Below are 27897 nucleotides of genomic sequence, written 5' to 3' on the forward strand. Positions count from 1 at the left end.
CTCTCCACCTCTCCACTTCTCCATGTCCTCCAGCATCCCCTTCAAGCCCCACTGCACTAGACCACATGGGCCCTGCCTCGCCAACTGACCGGACGAATGCCTGTCGCACTGACCTCTCTCTCGTTCTCTCCCTCGCTCTCTCCCTCTCTCTCTCTATCGCTATCTCCTCCTCGCTCTCTCTTTCTCTCTCGCCCTCGCTGTCTCACCCATTCTCCCACTCACCGTCTTTTCCCCCAGGCCTCACTGTCAGCCCCGTGGCTGCAGCTGCCTCAGATCATCAGATTGGGAATCGAAACAGAGATGGATTTCATATCGCCTCTGGGGGAGGCAGAAGAAGGCTGTGTGAAAATTGGGAGTGGAATGTAATTTGAGATTTTCGTGAATTTCAGCAAGTTTGTACATTGCACCGGTTTGAATCTTTCGCTGTCCAAGACTCGTGGAAGGCCCGGAGGATGGCCGCAGTGTACTCGCCAAGCCCCCTCTCTGACTGCAAGAATGAAACCTCATCAGTCCTGCACGCTGGAGGAAATAGTGCAATGTCATCAGGAAAAAAGGAAAATAAAATATATTTACACGGAAATAACAAATCAAAGTTGTGAAAACACTGGCTATTTTCTGTACACATTACTCACCTCCCAATAGTGCTGGGTTGGAGGAATTGTGTATTTATTGATTTGTACTGAAGGCTTGGCTCGGTTTCTTTCCCTTACACTCTGTGGCTCATCTTCGCCCTGCCTATTCCACTGGCAAATGTCCGAGTATCTGAGGACGTATGTTTATGTTTGCTTCTTCATGTTCAGTTTACCTAACCAAGGGATTATTCTTATGCCGTCTAGTTCGAATTTTTATTGTTTAATGTTGTGGGTGTGAAAGTGCCGGGAGCTCTTAAATTATTGATTAGATGCTCAACTGGATTTCTGTAATTACTTGGCTAATGACATAACACACTCTATGTGCTTGTGTGTGTGTGTGTGTGTGTGTGGGTGTGTGTGTGTATGGGGCTGAACCTGCCTCCTGAAATACAGCGTTCCCGTTGCTCAGTAGCAGTGTAAGTAAATGTTCTGTAGTTGAGAATTTGGGAAGTCATGCTGAGCGTGCTGTATCTCTTACAATGGGGGCTTGTTTAGTTTAGCAGGGGTGGAATGTAAACACGAGTTTTTCAGAACAAACTAATCATGGAGATATGTATACAGGTTTCAGAGGCTCCTTGGTTGAAAAAGAGCACAGAGGTGTGTATTCGGGATTTATGCATTACCACAGGCCCTTGAGTTACTATCGCTTGTAATTTATGTGCAAAAAAAAAACCCAAACAGAAACTGATTCCTTCTCTCTGTTGGCATTGCACCATACTGCACTCTGTTGCTCATCCACATATTTTCCGCTTTTATCGTTTGAATTTTATCTTCTATTGAGATGACATGGTCAATACTTTCCTATTAAAATGGGCTACAAAGGGGGGCATCTGGGTAACGTGGTGGTCTATTCTGTTGCCTATCAACACGGGGATCTCTGGTTCAAATTCCCATGTTGCCTCCGGCTTAGTCGGGCATCTCTACAGACACAGTTGTCTGTGTCTGCAGGTATGTGTCCTGGTCTCCACAGTAGCGCCTCCTCTGGTCGGTTGGGGCGCCTGTTCAGGGGGGAGGGGGAACTGGGGGGAATAGCGTGATCCTCCCACACGCTTTGTACCCCTGGCGAAACTCCTCACTGTCAGGGGAAAAGAAGCGGCTGGCGACTCCACATGTGTTAAAGGACACGTGGTCGTCTGAAGCCCTCCCCGGATCGGCAGAGGGGGTGGAGCAGCGACCGGGATGGCTCTGAAGAGTGGGGTAATTGGCCAGGTACAGTTGGGGAGAAAAGGGTAAAATTCCCCCCCTCCAAAAAAGGGCTACAAAAAGCACCTGAAATTCCACTTGAGTATTGCTGATAGGTAAGCTGACATCTCAACAAAACGTGGTTTCATGAAATTCTCCTGTCTCTTTGTTCCACTGTGTGTCCATGGTGTTGTAGGTACCATATGTGAAAGTGGCCCCTGAGGACATTCTAAAGGTCCACTTCCCCCGTTTCACCACTCTGGACCTGAGGCCCACCAACACCGACATCAGCTTGGCCGTGGCGGGCCTTCTCACTTTCTTTAACAGTACAACTGCCTGCCTCATCTGTGCACAGGCCGACTGTGAGTATTCACACATTCACACGAGTAAAATAAATAAATAAAACAGACTTGCTTGATCACGACGAAGGACAAATGCACTCCACATCTGCTGGTGAAGTGAGAAGAGATTCTGCTAGCACAGTGTTTGTTATATATTAATACATTGACACACACAAAAACTCACTAAATACCACACACACACACACACACACACACACACACACACACACACACACACACACACACACACACACACACACACACACACAATCTGCTCTGCAAAACAGATGCAGTGCTTACTGTACCAACATCTCACCCTGCGACACACGCCAGTTTGAAGCAGCTGCTGCTGAAGCCCTTGTTGGACCTCCCACACAGCAGCAAGCTTAGTAATAAAAACCCCAAAATAAAAAGAATTTATTGTGGAAGCCATCTGCCATCTGTTCAGTATCATCATCATCCTTAAGTGAAGCACAATAACAAATTAGCAGCATCCTCACCTCATCAATTGGTAGTTCTAAGTCCAACTCAAATCCCAGTGTGACATCCTGGTGTGCTGCAGCCAGCACTCATCTTCAGACCCCATCGGTTGATGTTAATATGTTTGACCCAAAGGAAAGCAAAAGACTTTTAAAAGTTTGCGGTAAGATCCACCAGTGATATGTTACTGCTAGTTAGTTTCTTAAACAGGTCAGTGGAAAATAGAGACCATTTGAACAAGGGAAATTCTGTGGGGAGTTATTCTGCAAAATAGAGGCGAAGATCAAACCGTGGCCTCTTCCCTCCTTCTTGTAGTCGGGTGAGCAGTAATTACAAGTCCTGGACAAAGTCACGGTGACCCTAAGTGGCATCAGCATAACCTCTCTTAATCAGTGCATGGCTTTGAAGAAAGGAAGCGGGTGTTAGATATCAGCCCTTTGTCATGTAGACCTGAGATAGCATGAGCTTCTCAGAAGTGCCCACCCCGTCTATCTCAGCTCTCTGTTCTTATGCCTTTCAACTCTTTGACTAACTATGTCCTGGTCTTAACTTCTGAGTCTGCTTTTTAGTCTGCTCCCCCTTATAACTCCCAACTCATAATGAGAATATGAAGACTGACAGGGATTTTGCATGCATCTTGTCTATTTTTTAGTACAATGCAATCTGAAATGAGGATGAAATGCATTGCGCTCCAGAGCTACATGATGCAAAACAATAAATACTTCTTCCAAAAGGAATAGGGTGATGTGTCATTCTAATCATTGCTCGTAAACCTGGGGAATACAGAACTCTGCTGGAAAGAACCAACAGATCCCTTTGACACCTAATGTAACAAAATACTCCCAGCCTCAGCTCAGCTCGACTCAACCCAACTTTGATTCTTCACAACAACTGCAGGGGTCAAAAACTGATCATGATGCTTTTTTTCACCGAAGTGTACCTGTACCTGTCAGTCACTGTTTTGCTGACGAGTCAGACACTGTTTCAGTGACATTTATCCCACAGAGACTTGACTACAGCAGTGACAGTAGTAGTGATAACAAGTGAGCCTCCGAAGCACCCCTGGACTTTAAAATTGGTGAGCTTAAAGAGAAGAAGTTCATTTAGAAAAGAAACTTGTCTTCTTGCCTGTGGATGTGTGTGTGTGTTTGTATATCTTGTCAGTTGGATAAATTTGAGAAGAGAGGAAATGAAATGAAACATAAGGAGGGGAGGGGGAGAGGTTAGACGATATAATGAAAGGGGAAGATAGCGACCATGCTAGAAGTGCACATGGACAACAGTACGAGGCAGCGCAGGAAATGATATGGCTGTATGGAGGCGCCTCACCCCACCCCTACTCACCTCAATGCCTGTTTACTGCCCTGCTAGAACATGTAACTAATGACAACAGTTCTGCCTGTGTGTGTGTGTGTGTGTGTGTGTGTGTGTGTGTGTGTGTGTGTGTGTGTGTGTGTGTGTGTGTGTGTGTGTGTGTGTGTGTGTTTGTGTGTGGGTGTGTGTGTCTGTCTTGATGAAAGTCTGTCTTCTGTAGTAGTGACAGCTGAAATCAACGTTAATATTGGCTCCAGCCTTAAGGGCTGCACACCACCCTGTCAGCTCACAGTCAGCTGGTCAGTTGGCGGCCCATCGTGGATTGCTCGTCAGCATGTGCTGGCCTCATTAATCACTCAGGGTGATGACAGCCTAACAGAGCATGGCCAATTCATGAATATTTTCTAGCCAATACCGAAGAGGCAGGAGTGAAGGTGGAGCTTTGCCCAAAGGCACCAAGCATGCTAGGACAGACATTAATCTAGCTAACCTCCCCTATCGATGGGGCTGTGTGTAGTCGCAGCCACACTGCAACTCCTGCTATACAAGAGGATGCTCATTTGGATTTTTGCACTTGCTGGTGTCCCTACAGGTAGTGTAGCTGTCTCATTTAGAAGATGAAAGAAGTAACATGCACGCATGCACATAATGCAAACACAATAATGCACCTGCTTGCCCAACTGCACACTCACATGCACACTGTAGGTTAAACAGGGATATAAAATCAGTCTCAAAATTATTAACCATTAAATTTAGTGTTCAATATTTATAATTGAACCATTCAAGTTGATGGGATGGCGTAATCAGTGTTGCACCAGTTGGAGTACTTTGAAAGGCAGATGATGGCTTCAATGCATATTGCAGCAAAAACAGGCAGGACAAAAAATTAGTCTACTAAACAATTTATCAAAATAATCAACAGTAATCAAACTACTAATCATACTAATTATCAAACTAATACTAATTGACACTAATTATCAAACTAATAATGATCAGGTACATTCAATAATGAGCAGCAATGTAATTATCAAGACACAAAGGGTGATAAGAGGTTGTGAGGTTATGTGTATATTGTGGGGCAGGAGTGAATATACACGAAATGTACAAAAGTATTGAGACACCTGGCCATTACACCTACAGGAGCTTTTATGACATCTCATTCTAAACCCATAGGTATTAATATAGAGTTGCCCCCCCACCTTGCAGCTAACAGCTTCCACTCTTCTGGGAAGGCTTTCCACAAGATTTTGGAGCGTGTCTGTGGGAATTTTTGCCCATTCATCCAGAAGAGCATTTGTGAGGTCAGGTACTGATGTTGGATGGGAAGACCTGGCTCGTAGTCTCCGTTCTCATCCCAAAGGTGTTCGCTGGGGTTGAAGTCAGGGCTCTTGTGTGGGCCAGTGAAGTTCTTCCACACCAAACTCACCCAACCATGTCTTAATTGACCTTGCTTTGTGCACTGGGGCACAGTCATGCTGGAACAGAAAAGGGCCCTCCCTAAACTGTTCCCGCAAAGTTGGAAGCATAGAATTGTCCAAAATGTCTTGGTATGCTGAAGCATTAAGATTTCCCTTCACTGGAACTAAGACGCCTAGCCCAACCCCTGAAAAAAATCCACATATCATTATCCCTCCTCCACCAACTTTACAGTTGGCACAGTGCAGTCAAGCAGGTAACGTTCTCCTGGCATCCACCAAACCCAGACTCATCCGTCAGATTGCCAGACAGAGAAGCGTGATTTGTCACTCCACAGAACACGTTTCCACTGCTCCAGAGTCCAGTGGCAGCGTGCTTTACACCACTCCATCTGATGCCTGGCATTGTGCTTGGAGATGTAAGGCTTGCATGCAGCTGCTCGGCCATGGAAACCAAATCCATGAAACTCCCGGCACACAGTTTTTGTGCTGATGTTAATGCCAGAGGAAGTTTGGAACTCTGCGGTTATTGAGTCAACAGAGCGTTGGCGACTTCTACGCACGATGCGCCTTAGCACTTGTTGACCCCGCTGTGTGACTTTACGGGATCTGCCACTTCGTGACTGAGTGGCTGTTGTTTGTAAACGCTTCCACTTTTCAATAATACCACTTACAGTTGACCGTGGAATATCTAGCAGGGAAGTAATTTCATGAACTGACTTATTGCGAAGGTGGCATCCTATGACAGTACCACACTTAAATTCAGTAAGCTCTTCAGAACGACCCATTCTTTCACAAATGTTTGTAAATGCAGACTGCATGGCTAGCTGCTTGATTTTGTACACCTGTGGCAATGGGTCTGAATGAAACACCTGAATTCAATGATTAAGGGGTGTGTCCCAATACTTTGGTCCATATAGTGTATATCTGGCGGCCTGTCCAGGGTGTCTCCCTGCCTGCCGCCCAATGACTGCTGGGATAGGCTCCAGCATCCCTGTGACCCTGAGAGCAGGATAAGCAGTTCGGATAATGGATGGATGGATGGGATGTATTTGTAAGAACGGTGGGAGAGAAAGAGAGAGAGAGAGAGAGAGAGAGTGCACTGAAAGAAGGAATACATGTGGGAGTTTATGTGGGAGAGACTTTGTGTCCTGTGTATGTAGGTGTATACGCTGTGTGAATTTGCGCAGATGAGGTTGCACAACAGCGATAGGGCTGTGTTAAGATTAAGACACGAGTTAGTGAGAAAGAGATAGATCACATGCACAATCTATCAATCAAGGTAGCTAATAAAAGAAAAATTACAAACGGTTTAAAACCAAATTCTATGTGAATTGCAGTGTACACATCTAAATCATGAATGAATTCAAATAACAGCACTTTCCTAACTTTCTAAATAGCAGCACTAAGGCTCACTTTCTAACTACACCACTAAGGCTGACTTGCCAAGATAGCAGATAGCAGTAATCAGAGGTATATCCTTTGTTGTGTGCGGCGTCAAAGCGCGGCTCCACGGGAAAACATAGTCTCTTTTCCTCCACAGCCCGTTGGCGGAATTATCCTCCTTCAAGATCATCCGTCGTCTGATGATCTTGAAGGAGTCTAAGTTACAATTGCGTCGATGTTTAATAAATTAAAAGGGATCCGGTCACCTTCTCTTTCTGTGAAAACTATGTGGCTTGCAGTAAAGTTAACCAGTTATAACAGCTGGTTAGCGGATGAACATGCCTTTGGTTATCCTCCAGTAAAACCATGGCCAGCGGTAATGTGAAGAAATGCGGTCCTTTGTACTTAGTTGTATTCTGCAGAAACAGGTTGTGTGACCACGAGGGAGGTCCACAGTGGGAGAGGTTTTCAATTCGGCCACGGTTTTAATAGTAAAATTGTGTCACTGGAAATACATGCATAAACACTAAATCAAAGGTGCTAAAACAGTGGTAGGGCAGGAATTGTCATTTGACAGGTGATCAGATGTCAAAAAGCTGTTAGAGAAGGCTACAAAAGTTAGCCAGGGCCAGGGCTTATAGTTGAACAAAACTCCTAGATCTAAAATGTTTGGGGGGCATATTTTTTCCTACTTGGAAAGAGCAGTTGGGGAGCAAAGTTTGCCCTATTTAATTCGCTGTATTGCTTTGTTGTACTACCTTCAGTAGAAAGCAAAACATCTACCTGGAGTCACATAACCACCTTTCACAGGCTCAAACTACACATATTTCCCCATAAAACATCTTTAATTGTGAGAGTAATTGAATGTTCTCCTCCAAGATAAAACCCCTCCCGAACCAGATTTCCCAGGCCTCATGTCCTATATTAAGCCCGGTACACACGACGCAGCTTGACAAGATTTCTAGTCAGAAAACATGTTACACTTAAGGTTTGCAACTCACTGGTCTTTCAGTCCTAGCAGGTGTCACATTGGACACCTGGAAATCGCTTTGGGTGATCGATAGCAAGAGTCCCTGACAACACTTCCCTATGAATCCAAGCCTCATAATGCGCTGTGAGAAATACCACAAGATCAACTATTTCAGTTAGCCAATCAACACGCAGTACACCGATATCACTGCGCGAAAACCAAACAATGGAGGAAAAGCAAGTACTTGTCGTTTCTGCAGCTTGTGTCGTCATTTGTACCAACTCTAAATAGAAGAGAATCAATTTATACTTGTTTATTGTCTTGTTTTTTTTATTACCGCCATTGCTCTTAGCTGTGGTGTTTGTGGAAGGAGGAAATTACTACCCAAAATTATATGGACATTCCATTTCTGCTGGAGAAATCATTGGCTGTTGACTGTCAAAGACTCATAGCCCAGCCGTGAGACCAGCGAGAAAATCAATTTGATTTTGTCTTAAGAGTTCCAGTGGCTATTATGTGCTCTAAATCTGAGTCACTGGGGAGTCACACTTTGTCACGGGAGTGCTCTGTGACCGTCCTAAAAATTTATGATTATGCAATTGAAGTCTAGGACTGAAAGTCTTTAGGAAAGTTGCCTAGTGTGAACCTAGCTTTAGGCATGCCACTGGCTCCTGTCTCCAGAGCAATTACACTTGTGTGTTTGCTCAACGATCTGCCCTCTGTCTGGTAATGCCATCGGTTAGCCGTAATCAAAGTTCATCAGGTGAAAAAAATGCCTTGCTGACTCTGGGGACGCCTTCAGAATATGATAGGAGGAGGAAGCTGTGTGTGGAGATGCTATGAAGGCTTGCACATTGTAATAGAATCGAATAGTGGTAATTGGATTGCAAATAGTAAATCAGTAGAAGAATAATAGCTATAGTGACCAATCTTTCTTTACTTACCATAGTGATAATTGTGGTAGTGGTAGTGTAACTAGTGGGGGTGTCATGCTAGTAGTCATGCTGATTGTGGCAATGGTGAAGATGGTGTTGTTGGCGGTGTTATAAGCAACCTTAATGGTGTTTTCAGTACTTTGGTGGAGATGGTGACAGTGATTATGGCAATGTCGGTGGTTAGCTTTTTATGCCATTTGAGCTACAGTAGCTCTTCTGTGGGATTGGACCAGACAGGCTAGCTTTTGCTTCCCATTCGCATCAATGAGCCTTGGGTGCCGATGATCCTGTCACTGGTTCACTGTCGCCAGTTCACTGGTTGTCCTTCCTTGGAACACTTTTGGTAGGTACTAACCACTGCATGCCGGAAACACCCCATAAGACCTGCTGTTTTGGAGATACTCTGACCCAGTCGTCTAGCCATCACAATTTGGCCCTTTGCTCAGATCCTTATGCTTGCCCATTTTTCCTGCTTCCAGCACATCAACTTCAGGAACTGACTTTTCACTTGCTAATATAGCCCACCCCTTGGCAGGTGCCATTGTAACAAGATAATAAATGTTATTCACTTACCTGTCAGTGGTTTTAATGCTTTGGCTAATCGGTATATATGAGAGAGAGAGAGAGAGAGAGAGAGAGAGAGAGAGAGAGAGAGAGAGAGAGAGAGAGAGAGAGAGAGAGAGAGAGAGAGAATATATTGTATAAGATTATAACTTAAGCAGTTACGATTATAAATTGATTCTCAGGACAGTTATTTCCAGTTTCCATTATTGTATGAACATTGCAAAATGGATATTGTAGGGAACACAAGACAGTAATGACTGGTGTGTAGATCAGATGAGTTGGTCTGTATGACTGATCTTATCTGAATATTTGAATGAGTATTGATTTCACTGTTATGGTAATTTGGGTTGGTGGTAGTAGGAATGTGTTCAGGTATACTGGGGGCGTCTTGAAGGAAGGGCCTATTATCGACTCTTAAATTAAAGAATAGATTTGGGGGAAGAACAGTCATAAAGTAACACACAAGGCATAACTTGGTGTTCAGCTGTAATCAATGAGCGAACCTAATGCATGGCTGTCATTAAGGCTATGGGTAGCATGACCGTTTTGGATTTGCAAAGTTTAATCTACTACCACTACTTTCAGCTGCTCCCAGTAGGGGTCACTACAGAAGATCATCCGTTTCCATTTCTTCCTGTCCTCTGCATCTTCCTCTGTCACACCAGCCACCTGCATGTCCTCCCTCACCACATCCATAAACCTCCTCTTTGGCCTTCCTCTTTTCCTCTTCCCTGGCAGCTCCATATTCAGCATCCTTCTCCCAATATACCCAGCATCTCTCCTCCACACATGTCCAAACCATCTCAAACTTGCCTCTCTAGCTTTGTCTCCAACCCGTCCAACCTGAGCTGTCCCTCTATTATGCTCGTTCCTAATCCTGTCCGTCTTCGTCACTCCCAATGAAACTCTTAGCGACCTCAACTCTGCCGTCTCCAGCTCCGTCTCCTGTCTTTTTGTCAGTGCCACTGTCTCCAAACCATACCGGATTTTCAAAGTTTAATAACTTTGTGGAAAAAAAATAAAATACAGACCTGCCACTCCCAGAATTCTCCTAAAATTGCATATATTTGCATTTAAAATTAGTTTTAGGTCAATTGCACGCAAAAATAGTTATGATAAAATCTACCTAAAACGACCATGACTGGTCTCGTAATTTGCGCGTGATCGTGTGCGTCATGTCACTATTTATGACGTGTTTTAGTCGCATCATTTCCTTTGCAAACTTCATTGCTCGTCCTAGGGGAAAAAAACTAGCATTCTCCAATGCAGAAAAATAGTCTAAATTTGGTTTTTGATTATTGCCAACATGTCTGGTTACAGACGACGTTTCAGGCTACAGGCGTTGGACAGCTGACATTTTAAATTGTTTGAAAAATGGTATTAAAAGTTGTTAAATGTTAATTTTGGTGTCAGTTAGTTTCTTAACAGACATACTAACATATGTAATGCATTAATATCTCAATTGGGTATTTACCTTGACAGAATATAGAGTTTCGTTCTAGTAGTTTTTAAGTTCCGGTCGTTGTTTAGGACTGTTTCAAGATTTATTTTCAGTTCTTTTTCTACATTTTACATTTTGTAGTCCTTGATACGTTTGTTAGATTAGCAATATGCGTTTTCCGTTTTGTTTTTCAGGTAACATTCTCACCTTTTCAATTTTGCTATTCACGTTCGACCGTGTCTCTGAAGTTTTGAATTGTTTAAAAATAGTATTATAGTTGTTAAAATGTTAATTTTGGTGTCAGTCGTTTCCTAACAGACATTACAATGCATTAATATCTCAATTGGGTATTTATCTTGACAGAATATAGAGTTTAAAAACCGGCTGTCATTTTGACTGCCCATGGTCGTTTTAGGTTGGAGTGAAATCCCGTCGTGCTAGCGGTTAACTTGTTAGAAGATCTATGAGCTTTGTTATACAGGTAGTCCCCGGGTTACGAACACCTGACTTACGAACGCCTGTACATATGAACAATTAAAAAATTGAGTTACACACCGTGGATTGTAGTAGAGAACGGACGAACTACTTTGTGCGACGCTCAAAACACTGCGCGTTTTAGGCGGTTCGTCGGCCCAAGGGAGAACAAAGCTACGTCGTCGTCACCATTTTAAGTCGGATCGCGTAAACATTGTGTGCGTTGTGTTTTGACTTATTTCGTGTGTTTATCAGAATCAGAATAATTTATTAATCCCCCGAGGGGAACTTGGGTTTACCCTCGTAATCATGGCTTCAAATCGTAAATCTGATGCATGTAACGGCGATGCGTCGAAGAAAAGGAAAACGATCACGGCTGAAACAAAAGTGGAAATAACAAAGGTGAAACGCTCTTATCGTTTCTTCACTTACCCGGTGAGGTGGGGAAGCAAGCCTGAAGCGGAAAATGCAACTTGATTGATTGGTTGGTTGATTGATTGATTGATTGATTGATTGATTGATTGATTGATTGATTGATTCTCGTTTCTGGCGTCAAACGGCCGGCCTCCGCCGGTCGCGACAGTGGCAGGTGGGGAGTTTGAAATGTAAGAAATGTTTCTTTAACGTTTTCTATACCTATACACACATTCACTCTCTCTCAATTATAAACACTGAACTGTAGTTACGTTTATTATTATTATTACTGCATATGTTCGGTTTACGAACAGACTCAAAAACGGAAGTCGTTCACAATCTAGGGACTACCTGTTCTCAGAGTTGTCGGAAATAGATGTTGTAAAACGCTGCTGCTTAATTTGTTTTAAGAACTCAAACTTTTTGATGTGTGTCAACTGTATGGGATTTTGATGTATGCAGATTGATTGAGGGTGTGCAAAAGGCATTGATGACTTTCGGAGACACAGACACTTTCGCAGTGTCTGTGTTTTATGGGGTGTGCGTGTGTGTGTGTGCGCGTGCGCGTGTTTGTGTACATTCTTTAAGAGGCCATTGTATGGAAGATTACAGTGGGTGAAAGATAAATGTGTAGTTGCTCAGCTTGAGTGACATGCTCTGCTTTTAACTGCGAGCCTGAGATAGTCTGATTCTTGTGTGGTCCATTTCAATGAGGTGGTACACTCTCATTAGAACAAAGACAGACAGATAGGCACACATACACTTTCTGTAACCTCAACGTCTATGGAGAACAGACTCATACTTCATAAGACCACACACATACACATCCCCACAGAAATTCACACACTCATTTTTTCGGTACTGGGTCTCATGTAAGCCTAACTAAAGAACAGTGAATTCTCTTTTCAGCATGTCGTTCTTTCCATTAAAACTGGTTCAACAACACAGAGAGAGAGAGAACGGCATGGTTGCTATAAAGCACCCCCGTGGAAAAAAACACTTATACCCTACCTCTGAATTCTACACAGTCTGAACACTAAAGGGAATATGGGGTGTGTGTGTGTGTGTGTGAGAGAGAGAGAGCTTGTGATTATTATTAATGTTTGCTTATGGGTGTGCATGTGTGGGGAGCCAGCTGTATCTGGTACAGTGCACTGTGAACTCAACGTGACATTGTATTTGATGCCATGCAAGGAGCCACAGATTGGATGTGGGAGGGGAGAAAAGGAGGAGGCTTTATTTGAAGCCATTTCAAACTCATCAAAGTTATTCCGTCCTACTACAGAAGAAGCTGATCTGACAGCTTCTAGACACAGGCAGACAAGCAAGTGGCAGCCAGCAGTGATGTTTCATGAATGCACAGAAAAAGATAGCCAGGTACAGACAGACAGACTTTGAGATGGATATACTCCCAAAGAGGCAAACCAACAGACAGCCATCAGGAAAAAAAAGGAAGTTAAGACTCTCACACAGGACGCCAGTGATGTAGAAAACAGCTATCATTACATCACTACACTACTGCCGTTTACAAGTCCAATAAGTCAATTGCAAAACTGCTCTAAATCCCATTCCAAAATGGTCCCTCATATGAGAGACAGAGGGTAATAGATGTCACCTTAGCAAAAACACATGATCTTTAGACCACACACTGCCAGGCCATGTCATTGTTATGTTGTTATTATCTCCAGGGGATTATGCGTTTGGTGGTGTATGTGTTCGTGCGTGCGTGCGTGCGTGTTGTGTCTGTCCGCGGCTAATCTTGTGCACAGTTATGACTATCAACATGAACCTCTCGTGGTCGCAGTAATTCAGAACCTTCGAAAAATGTTTTTTCTCGCTGTTGCCGCTCCCTTCCTCTCTTCATTCACTCTCTAGCTCGCTTGACCAAGGCTGCTTTCCGTCACTCCCCGATCTGAGTCAACCGTGCTCATGCACGACTCACATCTACAGTTGAGTCAGATCAGGCAGCGGCAGTGTCTTAAACCAAAGCGTTATGTATTTGGGTATAAATCTCGAAAGTAAACAAGAAGTTGATCGTAAATTGACTGCATTTATATAGCACTTTTCTAGTCTACCAATCACTCGAAGTGCTTTACAGTGTATAACTCACATTCACCCATTCACACACTGATGATCAAGGCTGCCATGCAAGGTGCCAACCTGCTCATCAGGAGCAGTTAGGGGTTCAGTGTCTTGCTCAAGGACACGCTGACACTCTCCACAGGAGCCGGGGATCGAACTAGTGGCCTTCCGATTATTAGACGACCCGCTCTACCTCCAGAGCCATGCCACCCCTGTATTTCGCAAGCCAGCAAATCATTCACTGCTGATCTCAGCACAGGAGAACTGGAGGAACACGGGATGAACCAAACATAATTCGACTTATTCACCTCGCTGATACGCGGAAGTGCCGTAGTCTCCAGTGTTAAAATGTTGCTATAAAAATACAATTTCAAGAGTAGAATTAATCACGGTCACAGCTGGAAATCTCATTAGCTACAATAAAACATTTCCCATGGCTGAGCTACGTTTTCTTATCATTGTTTTATGAGTGAAAGTCGACCAGCAGGGCAGCCAATCACCTTGATTCATTTTATATCATGAAAACCATGACAGTTAAACACGTTTGAAGTCATTTGATAAGGGCTTTGAAATCATGATAGCCTGATCTCTGTCATCTCACATCAGGCAACATGTTTTTATTAGGTAGATTTTTTTAGCTTGAGTGCTGCATATTAGCAAATTTTTTTTGTTTTTCATATTTCCCGTTCAGTCGACTCGGGTGCTGTGCAAATGTCTTATAATGGCAGGAAAAACACTGGTTTTTCTGTTGGTGTGTGTGCGTGTATTGCCCTTTTCCCAGTAGGCGAAAAAAAGGCGGTTTGTCGCCTGGCGGAGATCAGCAGTCTGCTGAATGTACTCCTCTGGTTATTATTGAAATGGAAGCTGTGAGCGCTGTTAAAAAAGTTTTTTTTTTCCACACAAAGTTAGGTGTTCTCTTATGGGGTTTCTTCTCCAACAATATCAAGAATATTTTTATGGTTGTATTGGTTTTTGTCAAGTTCCCGAATTGAGGCCATTGTAACGCACACACCAAGCCTGTGGGATGAATACGCTCAGATTCAGTGGGGTAATTGTACACTTTGATGCCTCTAGTAGACTGGTAAAAAAATGCTATATTGTAAGATTAGAGTCACATATTTTGAGCTGGAAATATATGCATGCAAAGTGACTGTTAAATTGCTGCAGGGACGATTTTGATTAAGTCAGCTATACTTTTAATTTAGGCAAATCCCACTGGAGTTAAGTGGTCTATTACCTTGAGGATCAAATACATTGTTGAACCAACCCTTAATGTTTAATTGCTTTACAATCACTTTAATTACAACCAGTTAAATTTTCTGCAGACAGTGGTTTTATGAATTCCCTATCAATAAACAAGAAAGAAAATTGAGCATTTCGTGTACCATTTGTGATGCTGGGATGATAATAATTCAAAAGCAATTTGGGGCTATCTGTTTTTACATGTGCAAGTCCGTTGCCATTGTTGATTGTTGACAACAAGCTGTTTGCTGTCTGAAGGCAAAGCGCCCTAAAACAGAGCTTACTATACACTACAAAAGGAACCATGTCTTTCAAAACTAGACCTGACTTTCCTCAGCTTTTCACTTATTTGGTGTTTTCTGAACTTTTACTGCAACTATTAAGGTAAAACTTAGGGCAAATAACTCGTGTATTTCTATCTGTGTGTGTGTGTGTGTGTGTGTGTGTGTGTGTGTGTGTGTGTGTGTGTGTGTGTGTGTGTGTGTGTGTGCTTTACTGGCAGGCTTATTGAACCTGGAGCGGCTCCTCAGGCAGTTCCTCATCTCTAAGGAGACTCTGTCGGTGCGCATGCTTGATGACAGCCAGGACCCAACCCCATTGCTAAAGGAGATCCGAGATGATAAGACTGCCACTATTATTGTAGATGCTAACGCTACCATGTCACACATCATCTTGGAAAAGGTGAGTCTGGTACACATTATCTGAATCCACATTTATGTAATTCTCTGAACTCCCTAAAAAAGTAAAAAAAACTAAGAAATGCCAGTGGCAAGAACTGTTCAAGGCTTTGGTTAATGCTGAAAGCAGAGGTAGCAGGAGAGATGGTTTTTTAAAGCTGTTTAGTTGGTTGGTAGTCTTCAATCGGGACTATATTCACTTGCAGTCAAGAGAAGTTATAATTTTCACATACTGAATGCCAACATAGAATAATATACAGAGGTCGTGAATGATAAAATGTTCAGTGTATTTCAATAACCTGTTTCAGTTTCAACTCTTAATATAAAGTATATGAAGTGATGAAGTTTTTCTGGCTGTGGGCATGATGTTTGAAGAGCAAGGTGCACCACACTGGAGATGGAAACAATGGATAAAACCAAATGAGCTATGGAAGTAATGCTTTTAAAAAATCTGTGACCAGACAAGGAATCTGACCAGGAAACTAGTAACTTAAGTTATGGATAAAAAAAAATACAGTCTGAAGCAAATTAGATGAACTCTGGAATACTTTTTACTTCTCTTCTCCATTATTCATTAAGTCAGGATCTTACCTAAGAACATTGTGGCAGGATCATGATTTGGACATTAATTTGGAGGTGTGGAGAATAAGAAGTGGCTCATCTGGATGAGGTACAACTGTGCCTGAATAACCCGTGCCTATTTATGCTTGTGTTTCAGCAAGCAGAGAAAGAAACTCCGATATGGTGCCAAGCTGACACTGTTGTATGCATGTTTCTTTCAAGCGGGAACTGTTGATCACTTTTAGTCCACGAAGGGTAATATTAACAACAGAAGGCCCTTGAAAAGGAAATCAAGGCTGCAAAGAAACTACTCTGTCGATTCTGAAAATTGTGACTTCAATATTGCTTCAAGCATGTTCTTCCGCATGAAGTGCCTGAACCTCGTCACAGTGGTTCCCAATGCAGGGCACCTTGGAAGAAAACCTGCCAAGGACAATGGAATATCAGCTAGGGCAAGTCCTCCAACATCTTCCCTGCCTGCAGGAAGAAAATCATCAGCAAGCACTGTTATAGATGGCAGTCACAAAGTGAGCTACAGTCTCACATGGGGAGTCTGCTGCTGTCATACACCACCTCCTGAGACTAACTATCTTCGCCAACCCCTCACTTCCACATTCAGCTGTAGATTATGTTAGCGACAGAAGATTTTAAGACATTCCTCGCCACGTTTGAGGGGACAGCAGCAGCATGTGGATGGTCAAATGAAGAGTGGGCTATGTGCCTCTTACCTCTGTTCCTGAAGAAGAAGGCAGTTCTTGACTGGCTTGGCTTGACACCAGGAGAAGACTAGTGGTGTCAGCTCCGGTGGCTTACAGACTCGTGTAAATGGTGGGTATAGCCTGAGGTCTCTATACCAGAGCGCATGATTAAGCAGATGGTGCTGCAACTGACTGGGTCCAATGCATCTGGGTCCGCCACCCAAGCTGCAGCTGTTGCCCTGCTTAAAAAAACCCCATCTGTCCCTCCAACCAATAACACTAGAATGTCCAGAGTGTCGGGAGATAATTCTGCTGCAGCTCTCTGTGGTGGTTCCCTTCGAAAGAATTCCTTCGAAAGAATTGGCATGGACTTCATTAGGCCATCAGACTGGAGTGCGATATGACTTTGTGTTGGTCACGTTTACACAATGTGTTATTCCGAAGTAGTCTTTGTGTAATATATCTACAAATATAATAATAATAATAATAATAATATCTCATCTGCTTGGAACTGCAAGAGATTGACTGACGAAGGGACATTATTTATGTTGCAGTTATTTCGCATCCTGAATGGATTATCAGGCATTAAATCAATTCACACCCATGTGTATTACTCTCAGACTGATGGATTGGTGGAGTGCTTAGATAAAACGCTCAAGTACATGATGCGTAAATTAATGCATGAGGATAGCCATAACTGGGACAAATGGTTGGATCCTCTGTTTGTAGTGCGAGAGGGATATCAGGCTTCCACTGGGTTTTCTCCCTTTGAACAGCGATATGGCAGAAAAGTAGGTGTGCAGTGGACTTAAAGAAAGCTGGGATGAAGGTCCAAACATGAGGGGCAGGTTTCAGTTGTTGGCCAGACTGCTTCCAATTCTAAGTCAGTTAGTTGGGTTGTGTGGCAGGGGCTTGGCTTAGACATTAGTTTGAAGGCAAGTAGAGTTGAGAGTGACTCATCTGGCAATGGAAAACACACCTGTGCATAGATAACCTCCGCCTGTTTCTACAGGCAGAGAAAGAAGCCTGTACTGTATGGTGCCAAGCTGACACTCTGTTGTTTGTTTCAATAGAAGTGTTTGTTATGTTGAATCTGCAAAAGGGATATCAAAGATAGTGCACTGCCCCTAGAAACAGAATCAACTGACTGGGTGCTGCAAAGGAACTATTGTGTTTAGTAAAAATTGTGAATATAATATTGCTTCAACCGTGACTTTCCTCTTTAAGTGCCTGAACCATTTCACAAACATTTAATTTTTTTTTCTGTGTAATTTTTCCTCATCTGAATAGAGAGAGGATTGCTTCTTTAGTTGTTTACCGAATCTGTCTGTTTTGTAAAGCCCTCTGACAAAGCGATTTCGGGCTACACAAATCAACTTGACTCAACTCGACTTGACTCTTTATGATAACATTGCAAAGTCAGTAAACTTAACCTTTTCAGAAAGAAAAGTTACTAATGGAATTATTCTTGTATATGACAACATGTTCCGTATGCAATTTGCCAATATGACCTTTCTGTGGTTACTATTTCTGCTGAAAGCATGTGCTAGTAATTCATGTTAAGAGCATTATGCAGTATTCAGAGAACTTTGATTTCTACAAAATGATTCTGACGCAATTTATTGGAGGCTTCTGTGAAGAGCACGGATAGCATTTACTATATACTATAAGTGTCTGTGGGAGTAGAAAAAATGTGAGGGCAGCTGCACCATATGGCCTATCTGTAATTGATACCTCATTATTTCTTGGAGACAATGAACAGATAGCTAGAATAGAGGTGACAATCACTAGAATGGGTACATAGAAGTGGTATAGTCGGGAGAAGGAGAGAAAGAGCAGTATGAGAGAGAGGGATCCTTTTGTACACACATTCTTTCTCTCTTTCTTTCTGTCGCTATTTCTCTGTTTGTTTCTCTCTCTCTCCATGGCTCAGACTGTTCTTATTTGCAGTCTCTCTCACCTCCATCAAGTACTTAAACGGCCATCATTGGGCATCTAGTCACCATAGCAACCCTGGCCCATAGAGCAATGGGAAACCGCAATGGGATGCCTCCCTCTGTCTGTTTCTCTGCTTCTTCCTTTCCCTGTGCCTTTTTGTCTACAGTTTCAATACAACATCCCTCCCTCTCTCTTACTGTCTCTCTCTGCCCCTCCCTTTTTCTCTGCTCTGTCTGCTGTTACCATCTAGCCGTTTCTGTCGTTGTCCAAACACTGCTCTCTCTGCGGTACCGTATCTCCACATATCTGTCTTTTTTTCCCCCTTATTTTCATTCTCTTTTCTTATTTCATCTGTCTGTTGGGTGGCATCCTGTCGTGGTGTGGTGGGGAGTTGGCAGTCTCCCCTCCCATGGGGACTGTGTAGTTGCCAAACATATTAGTGCTGTTTGCCAGACATACTTGCCACTCTTGAATTTATTACATGGTCAAGAGCTAGAAATCATTATGATAATATAAGTGCCCGATTCAGCTAAAGGGACCAAAACAGCCCTTGTCATCACAAGGCATTCCCTCTAGTTGTCCGTTTACATCTTGCATCAAAACGTCATCAGACAAAGGTCTCACTGTCCGAGGCTTTAGCATACAGAGAGGTTTTGGTCAGCAGTTTTAACATTCTGAATGTAATCTCACTTAGTCAGGCCTATGCTGTTGTATCCAGCCATACAGGAACAGAGTAGCCTAGATAGTGAGCCCACTATAGGCCAACACAAACGATGTGCACTCTGACCAAAAGCTGCTGCACATCAGTAGAAACAATAAGAAAAAGTAGTCAGGGTGATTAATTCTTATGCAGTGAAAAGGGAAGAGAAGCTTTTTCCCCCATTAGGTTTGGATTATGGTGTCAGTGTCCTAAGAAGTTTTTGGGAAGTGAGTAGCAACTGGCGTAAGCAAAAAATACCAAGGTTATATCTTACTTTATATTGGGAAAAGGTCTTTCTCCCCCCCCCCCTTTCTCCCCAATTGTATCCAGCCAATTACCCCATTCTTCCGAGCCGTCCCAGTCGCTGCTCCACCCCCTCGGCCAATCCAGGGAGGGCTGCAGACTACCATATGCCTCCTCCAATACATGTGGAGTCGCCAGCCACTTCTTTTCACCTGACAGTGATGAGTTTCGCCAGGGGGACATAGCGTGTGGGAGGATCACGCTATTCCCAGTTCCCCCTCCCCCACGAACAGGTGCAGCGACCAGGCCACATACCCACAACCGGCTTACCACCTGCAGACACGGCCAATTGTGTCTGTAGGGACGCCCGACCAAGCTGGAGATAACACGGGGATTCGAACCGGGATCCCTGTGTTGGTAGGCAACGGAATAGACTGCCACGCTACCCAGACACCCTGGAAAAGGTCTTTCTTTTAAACTGTGATAGACACAACAAGATGGGGGTTTTTTTTTCAAAAAGAAAAAAATGTCAATCTGCTTTTGATGTATTATCCCTCTAGTTATTAATTAACGCCATGGCAGATGCTACCAAATGGGGTCCTTGGAGCATCCTGATTAGATTGCATTGCTGGCAAACAGCAATTCTGAAAAATCATATTTTAAGCAGACTCAAAGAAAGTTAAATAAGTCTTCTTTATGTGTACACTAGGTGAATGATCCCTTTTGATGTCATCCTGGGAAGTCATTCAAAGTTTAATAACAAAAGTTGAGCAGCCAGATTTTTATTTTCGCTAGTTATTGTTGGCAGTTCTCTCCTTCTTACTGTTTCATTATTTACATTCCCCTTTCTATCAGTCAAGCATTATTTTGTCTTACACAAAACAGAACTGACATAATATTCAGGGGCCCAGTTACACAAGCAAACACAGTTTAGTATTTATGAAGCGACAGTAGCTATTATACAAGTGAATGTGAAGTTGATCAATTGAGATAAAATGAATAAGTTTTGCACTGGTTTGTCAATAAAAGTAAAGGTTTTTTTCCCCAGCAGCTTCCTTTGAAATATATGCTAGACATTTAGTTAAAAAATACAGCACCTTGATGCAGCGCAATTCCACAGAGCGACGGATGCTTTTTTTTTGCTAATGAAACAATAGTCGCGTTTCCACCCAAAGTACCCGGAACCTTCAGTCCCAGTTCCTTGAAAAGGAACTAAAATGTTCCTCAAGCCTATTGTTTTGACCTGTGTTTCCACCGCAGCCTATAGACCCGCGAAGATTAGGCAAATGAGTCCGCTGACGTTTGAAAAAGTGACGGCTATTTTACAGCAGTTTTCTCTGTCAAGTAATTATGTTTCTTCTCCTAACAGAAAATATTTGAATGATCGTGAAAACAGTCAGAGATTGGTATTGAGTGGCAGCTCCACAGAGCTCTAAAAGCTTTTTTTATAAAGAGTATTATTGAGAAGTATTTTCGATGGAGTCGTTTGTTTTTCCTTAAACGTGGCGCACAAGACAAAACGTGCGAAAATGTGTAATGTGAACAGAACAGCGCATCACACCACAAATGGCCACAAAGTGCTTTGTATTTATTAATTAGGGAAAACGCGCTCAGTATAATAGTGTAATGATCACGGATAAATAGACTCGATAGCCCTTGGCTAAGGGTCGGACCCTTTAGTCGACTGGTTAACATAGTCGCCCGTGGTGCGGGAGACTCGCGTTCCGGCTGTGGCGGTTCCTGGGCTGCCCCCCGAATTCGCTACATTGTTAGTATGTCCTCTACACAGAACTCCCTAGGGAGTAGTGAATGATTTCGGACACAGCGGTGGTTTGCAGCTGCAGATTAAAAAAAAAAAGGCAGTTGATATAAAATGCTGCGAGCACTCGACCAATCAGAAATATTCAGCGCTGCAATCCCCATCCCCAAAGTACAGTAAGGCCCCGGATTACAAACGAGTTCCGTTTCTGTTCGTAAGTGGAATTTGAATTTAAATCGGAAGAGTTACGTACAGTTCACATCTAGCGTCAATTAGTCAAATGTTTGTCTTAGTATATAGCATATAATATAGCATATATTTTACCTAAAACATTAACAGTTTAGATAGAAAAGATAATTGGTTAACACTCTTGTTCCAATTGATGTCTTGCATACCGGAAGGAGCCTTAATTACCTTATTTATTAGGAATATTATGTTGACTTTGATCCTCTAACCAAATTACCAATAGCCTTTCCATTTCGATAATTAAACCACTTAGTAATAATCGTTGCTTCTTTTAAATCTTGTCTTAAAACTTTTCTTTTTATTAAAACTTCTACAAATGTTTGATATTTGTTTTCGTTTATACTGTTTTTATTCTTACTTACTTGGTCTTACTCTTATTTATTTTTTTTGGTCTGGTTTCATTTATTTATTTATTTATTTTGTGAGGCACTTTGTAACATTGTTTTAGAAAAGTGCTATATAAATAAAGTTGTTATAAAGTTATTTTACATATTCAATTACTCTCCCCTTGTCCTTTATAATTGGCCCGATCGTTGATCGACTGTAGTCTAACACTTTTCCAATGTTTGCTGGTGTTTCACCTCTCTTTTATTATTTCCACTTTCATTTCAAACATGATCATTTTCCTTTTCTTCGATGCATCACAATCACTTGAATCAGATTTACACTTTGATGCCATGATTACGAGGGTAACCACTTGAAAATTTTAGGTCAAAACACAATGCACATAGTGTTTACGCGATCTGACTTAAAATGGTGACAACGGCGTGGTGTTGCTCTCCTCGGGCCGCCGAACCGTCTAAAATGCGCAGTGTTTTGAGCGTTGCGCAAAGTAGTCCATCCATTCCTAAGTACGAACCCATGTGTGTAACTGGATTTTTAGAAAAATAATACGCTTTATGGAGGTCGGTTCATAAGTACAGGCGGTCGTAAGTCGGGCATTCATGACCTAGGGACTACCTGTACCTGTACTTTTGGAAAATACAAGCCCCCCCCCCGAACAGGGACTTTTGGGGCATAAAATAATGTTTCTGTAGGGGTGGGGCATGGATGTGTAAGGCTGGCAGGAACATGGGCAGGAGTAGCTGGGGAGAACCGCGAGAAGGGCCCGGCACTTTGCTGGCTCGCCACCGCATACACAGTCCCCTCCACCGGCACGGCGTCAGACACCAACCCACGAAGACCACTGCGACGCAGATGTGCCACAGATGGAAGGGGGCCCCGCGAGCAGGGCTCGAAATTAAATTTTTTCCTCAGTGTCCCACAACTGTCCCGAATTCTACTTTGTATTGTCCCGGATATAACCAACAGTGTCCCAAATTGTAATTCTTGTCGTCGCCCCCCCAATTATGCAGAGTACATATAATTTGATCCTTTTTTGTCACTTAATCATCACACCATATAAGTTTAAAATACTTATTCTTTTATTAAACATATGAATATTAGTTTCGGGAGTTTCGGGAGTCGGCAGTTGTTTCGGGAGTCGGCAGTATTGGGGCTTGCATCAGGGGGCTGTTTATTCAACCACCTCAGCATTTCTTTCTTCTTCTTCTTTTAACTGTCATTGATGATGGTCTATCGCTCTGGCTCTATGAATGATGCATTGGCGCGAGTCAAGCAGCAGCCAGCAGTGGATGATGTAGAATGCATTCTAGGATTTGCACGAACAGGCGATTGACTGCCCTATCATGAGGTGCCGCAAGAACGTAAGCCTTCTGTAGTTTCGCCGTTCACACGTTTTTATTAAATTATTCAAATGACAAAGTAACGTCTAAATACTCATAATTAATGACTTTGCAAATAACACCTATTTCGTAGTTTACTTTGACATTTTTTTTCACTGTCCCGGAATTGTCCCAGACAAAATATATTTGGGTCCCAGTAGGATTTTTTTATGGTCCCTGGGACATCGGGACATCATTACTTTCGAACCCTGCCCGCGAGACAGGCTGCGGCTTTCCGGCAGCGGTGAGAGGTGGGCGATGGGGTGACTGTTCCCCCAGCTGCAGCATGAGCCCAACCCGACCAATCCAGTTGTATGGTGGTGCTTCTACAGCCGTCAAAAGCACAAGTCAAGTCAATTTTATTTGTATAGACCAATATCAAAAACACAACATCCTGTCCTTAGACCCTCACATCGGATAAGGAACAACTCCCTAAAAAAAACATTTAACAGGGAGAAAAAATAGATAGAAACCTCAGGGAGAGGAACAGAGGACGGATCTCTCTCCCAAGATGGATGACGTGCAATGGATGTTGTGTTTGCACAGTTTACAGAATCTACTACTTTCAGCTGCTCCCGTTAGGGGTCGCCACAGCGGATCATCCGTTTCCATTTCTTCCTGTCTTCTGCATCTTCCTCTCTCACACCAGCCACCTGCATGTCTTCCCTCACCACATCCATAAACCTCCTCTTTGGCCTTCCTCTTTTCCTCTTCCCTGGCAGCTCCATATTCAACATCCTTCTCCCAATATACCCATCATCTCTCCTCCACACATGTCCAAGCCATCTCAATCTTGCCTCTCTTGCTTTGTATCCAAACCGTCCAACTTGAACGTCCCTCTAATCATTCCTAATCCTGTCCTTCTTCGTCACTCCCAGTGAAAATCTTAGCATCTTCGACTCTGCCACCTCCAGCTCCGCCTCCTGTCTTTTCGTCAGTGCCACTGTCTCCAAACCTTTAACATAGCTGGTCTCACAACCATCGTGTAAACCTTCCCTTCAACTGTTGCTGGTACCCTTCTGTTGCAAATCACTCCTGACACTCTTCTCCACCCACTCCACCCTGCCTGCACTCTCTTCTTCACCTCTCTCCTACACTCCCCATTACTTTGGACAGTTAACCCCAAGTATTTCAACTCATATGCCTTCGTCACCTCCACTCCTTGCATCCTGACCATTCCACTGTCCTTCCTCTCATTCACGCATAGGTATTCCGTCTTGCTCCTACTGACTTTCATCCCTCTTCTCTCCAGTGCATACCTCCACCTCCCCAGGCTCTCCTCAACCTGCACCCTACTCTTGCTACAGATCACAATGTCATCCGCGAACATCATCGTCCATGGAGACTCCTGCCTGATCTTGTCCGTCAACCTGTCCATCACCACTGCAAACAGGAAAGGGCTCAGAGCTGATCCTTGATGTAATCCCACCTCCACCTTTAACCCATCTGTCATTCCAACCGCACACCTCACCATTGTCACACTTCCCTCATACATATCCTGCACCACTCCTACATACTTCTCTGCAACTCCCGACTTCCTCATACAATACCACACCTTCTCTCTCGGCACCCTGTCGTATGCTTTCTCTAAATCTACAAAGACACAATGTAACTCCTTCTGGCCTTCTCTATACTTCTCCATCAACATTCTCAAAGCAAACATCACATCTGTGGTACTCTTTCGTGGCATGAAACCATACTGCTGCTCGCTAATAGTCACCTCTCCTCTTAAGCTAGCTTCTATTACTCTTTCCCATATCTTCATGCTGTGGCTGATCAACTTTATACCTCTGTAGTTGCTACAGTTCTGCACATCGCCCTTGTTCTTGAAAATCGGTACCAGTATGCTTCTTCTCCACTCCTCAGGCATCCTCTCACTTTTCAAGATTGTGTTAAACAATCTAGTTAAATACCCCACTGCCATCTCTCCTAAACATCTCCATGCCTCCACAGGTATGTCATCAGGACCAACTGCCTTTCCACTCTTCATCCTCTTCATAGCTGCCCTTACTTCCTCCTTGCTAATCCACTGCACTTCCTGATTAACTATCCCTACATAATCCAACCTTCTCTCACTCTCATTTTCTTCATTCATCAGCCCCTCAAAGTATTCCTTCCACCTTCTCAGCACACTCTCCTCGCTTGTCAGCACATTTCCATCTCTATCCTTGATTGCCCTAACTTGCTGTACATCCTTCGCAGCCCGGTCCCTCTGTCTAGCCAATCGGTACAAGTCCTTTTCTCCTTCCTTAGTGTCTAATCTGTCATACAACTCACCATACGCCTTTTCCTTTGCCTTTGCCACCTCTCTCTTTGCTTTACGCTGCATCTCCTTGTACTCCTGTCTACTTTCTTCATCTCTCTTACTATCCCACTTCTTCTTTGCCAACCTTTTCCTCTGTATAATTTGCTATACTTCCTCATTCCACCACCAAGTCTCCTTGTCTTCCTTCCTCTGTCCAGATGACACACCAAGTACCTTCCTAGCTGTTTCCCTCACTATTTCTGCAGTAGTTGCTCAGCCATCTGGCAACTCTTCACTACCACCCAGTGCCCGTCTTAACTCCTCCCTGAACTCCACACAACAGTCTTCCTTCTTCAATTTCTACCATTTGATCCTTGGCTCTGCCTTCACTCGCTTCCTCTTCTTGGTCTCCAAAGTCATCCTACAGACCACCATCCGATGCTGCCTAGCTACGTTCTCCCCTGTCACCACCTTGCAGTCTCCAATTCCTTTTAGATCGTGCCTTCTACATAAGATATAGTGCACCTGTGTGCACTTTCCTCCACTCTTGTACGTCACCCTGTGTTCCTCCCTCTTCTTGAAATATGTATTCACCACAGCTATTTCCATCCTTTTCACAAAATCCACCACCATCTGTCCTTCCACATTTCTCTCCTTTACGCCCTACCTACCCATCACCTCCTAATACCTCTGTTCCCTTCACCAACATGTCCATTGAAGTCTGCTCCAATCACCACTCTCTCCTCCTTGGGTACTCTGTCCACCACGTCATCCAATTCACTCCAGAATTCTTCTTTTTCTTCCATCTCACACCCAACTTGTGGGGCATATGCGCTGATAACATTCATCAATATACCTTCGATTTCCAGCTTCATACTCATCACTCTGTCTGACACTCTCTTCACCTCCAGCACACTCTTGACATACTGTTCCTTCAGAATTACGCCTACCCCATTTCTCCTCCCATTCATACCATGGTAGAAGAGTTTGAACCCACCTCCGATACTCCTGGCCTTACTGCCCTTCCACCTGCTCTCTTGCACACACAGTATGCCTACCTTTCTTCTTTCCATCATATCAGCCAGCTCTCTTCCTCTACCAATCATAGTGCCAACATTCAACATTCCGACTCTCACCTCTACACTCCTACCCTTCCTCCTCTCTCTCTGCCTCTGGACATGCCTTCTTCCTCTCCTTCTCCTTCGGCCAACAGTAGTATAGTTTCCACCGACACCCTGCTGGCTAAAAGTTCCGATGGTGGTCGTTGGTAACCCGGGCCTCGACCGTTCTGGTATGAAAATCTTATTTATGATCCGCATAGTTGATTTGGCAAAGATTTTATGCCGGATACCCTTCCTGACGCAACTCTCCCCATTTATCCGGGCTTGGGACTGGCACTAAGAATGCACTGGCTTGTGTATCCTCAGTGGCTGGGTTGCACAATTCCATTATAATTCAGTTATCCTTTTTCAATGTTGTATTCTGCACAATTTATAGAATACAACATTGAAAAAGGATAACAGAATTATAATGGAATTATAAAATTTTTGAAGAATATGATGAGCAGAATGCCAAACAATGTTCTGACGCCACCAGAACAGCCCAGGACCCAAGCCATGTGACCAGCATCACCATGTGGAAAAAAAAAATTAGTCACACAAGCATGAACCATCGCGCCAAAATTGAAAATTACGATATAATATAGCTGTAACTGTCTGTAAATTGAGAGAAATTCAAAAGGTTGGTAGAAAATATAATTATGGCGCAAGGTTAGTGAGTAAACTCCTGTGAGTGATGAGTCTTGATCAGCATATATTAGAAAGCGCAGTTTCACATTCTCACACTTAACGGCGGGGCTGGCAGAGGTGGATTGCCCACCTCTGATTAGAGGGCGTTAACATTTTTCTTTAAATGTCATTACATAGATAAGTCCCAATGGGTCAACTCTATGACAGCATTGGCCTTGCAAGGTTCAGGACTGATTTAAAACTGTAGATAGTGTGAAAGCCCCATTTTTGTAAATATGGTAAGAAATGTCAATGTTAACACCAGCATTGTTGTGTTTCATCGTCGTACCATCATATCATTCAGTTTACAGCTCAAAAAAACCACGCTCAAGTGTGTAGTACTGCTTTTTGATTTAGACGCTGGACTACCTGCGGTTGAAATGCACTGAGTTCCTCAAAAGGTTCCTAATTCCCCGGGAAAGTTTCAGCAGTGGAAATGTGGCTTGT

At 43.3% G+C, this 27897-nt stretch overlaps 1 protein-coding gene across 1 annotated transcript in view; it reads left to right on the top strand.

The window, feature by feature from the left end:
- Positions 1-27897, top strand: part of grik4 (glutamate receptor, ionotropic, kainate 4) — a 275842-nt gene that overhangs the window by 126637 nt on the left and 121308 nt on the right. The window contains exons 4-5 of the mRNA XM_056282988.1: positions 2011-2176; positions 15375-15553. Coding sequence (XP_056138963.1) covers positions 2011-2176; positions 15375-15553 — 345 coding nt within the window. The remainder of the gene's footprint in view (positions 1-2010; positions 2177-15374; positions 15554-27897) is intronic.

Source organism: Lampris incognitus, chromosome 7, assembly GCF_029633865.1.
Source record: "Lampris incognitus isolate fLamInc1 chromosome 7, fLamInc1.hap2, whole genome shotgun sequence".
NCBI lineage: Eukaryota > Metazoa > Chordata > Actinopteri > Lampriformes > Lampridae > Lampris > Lampris incognitus.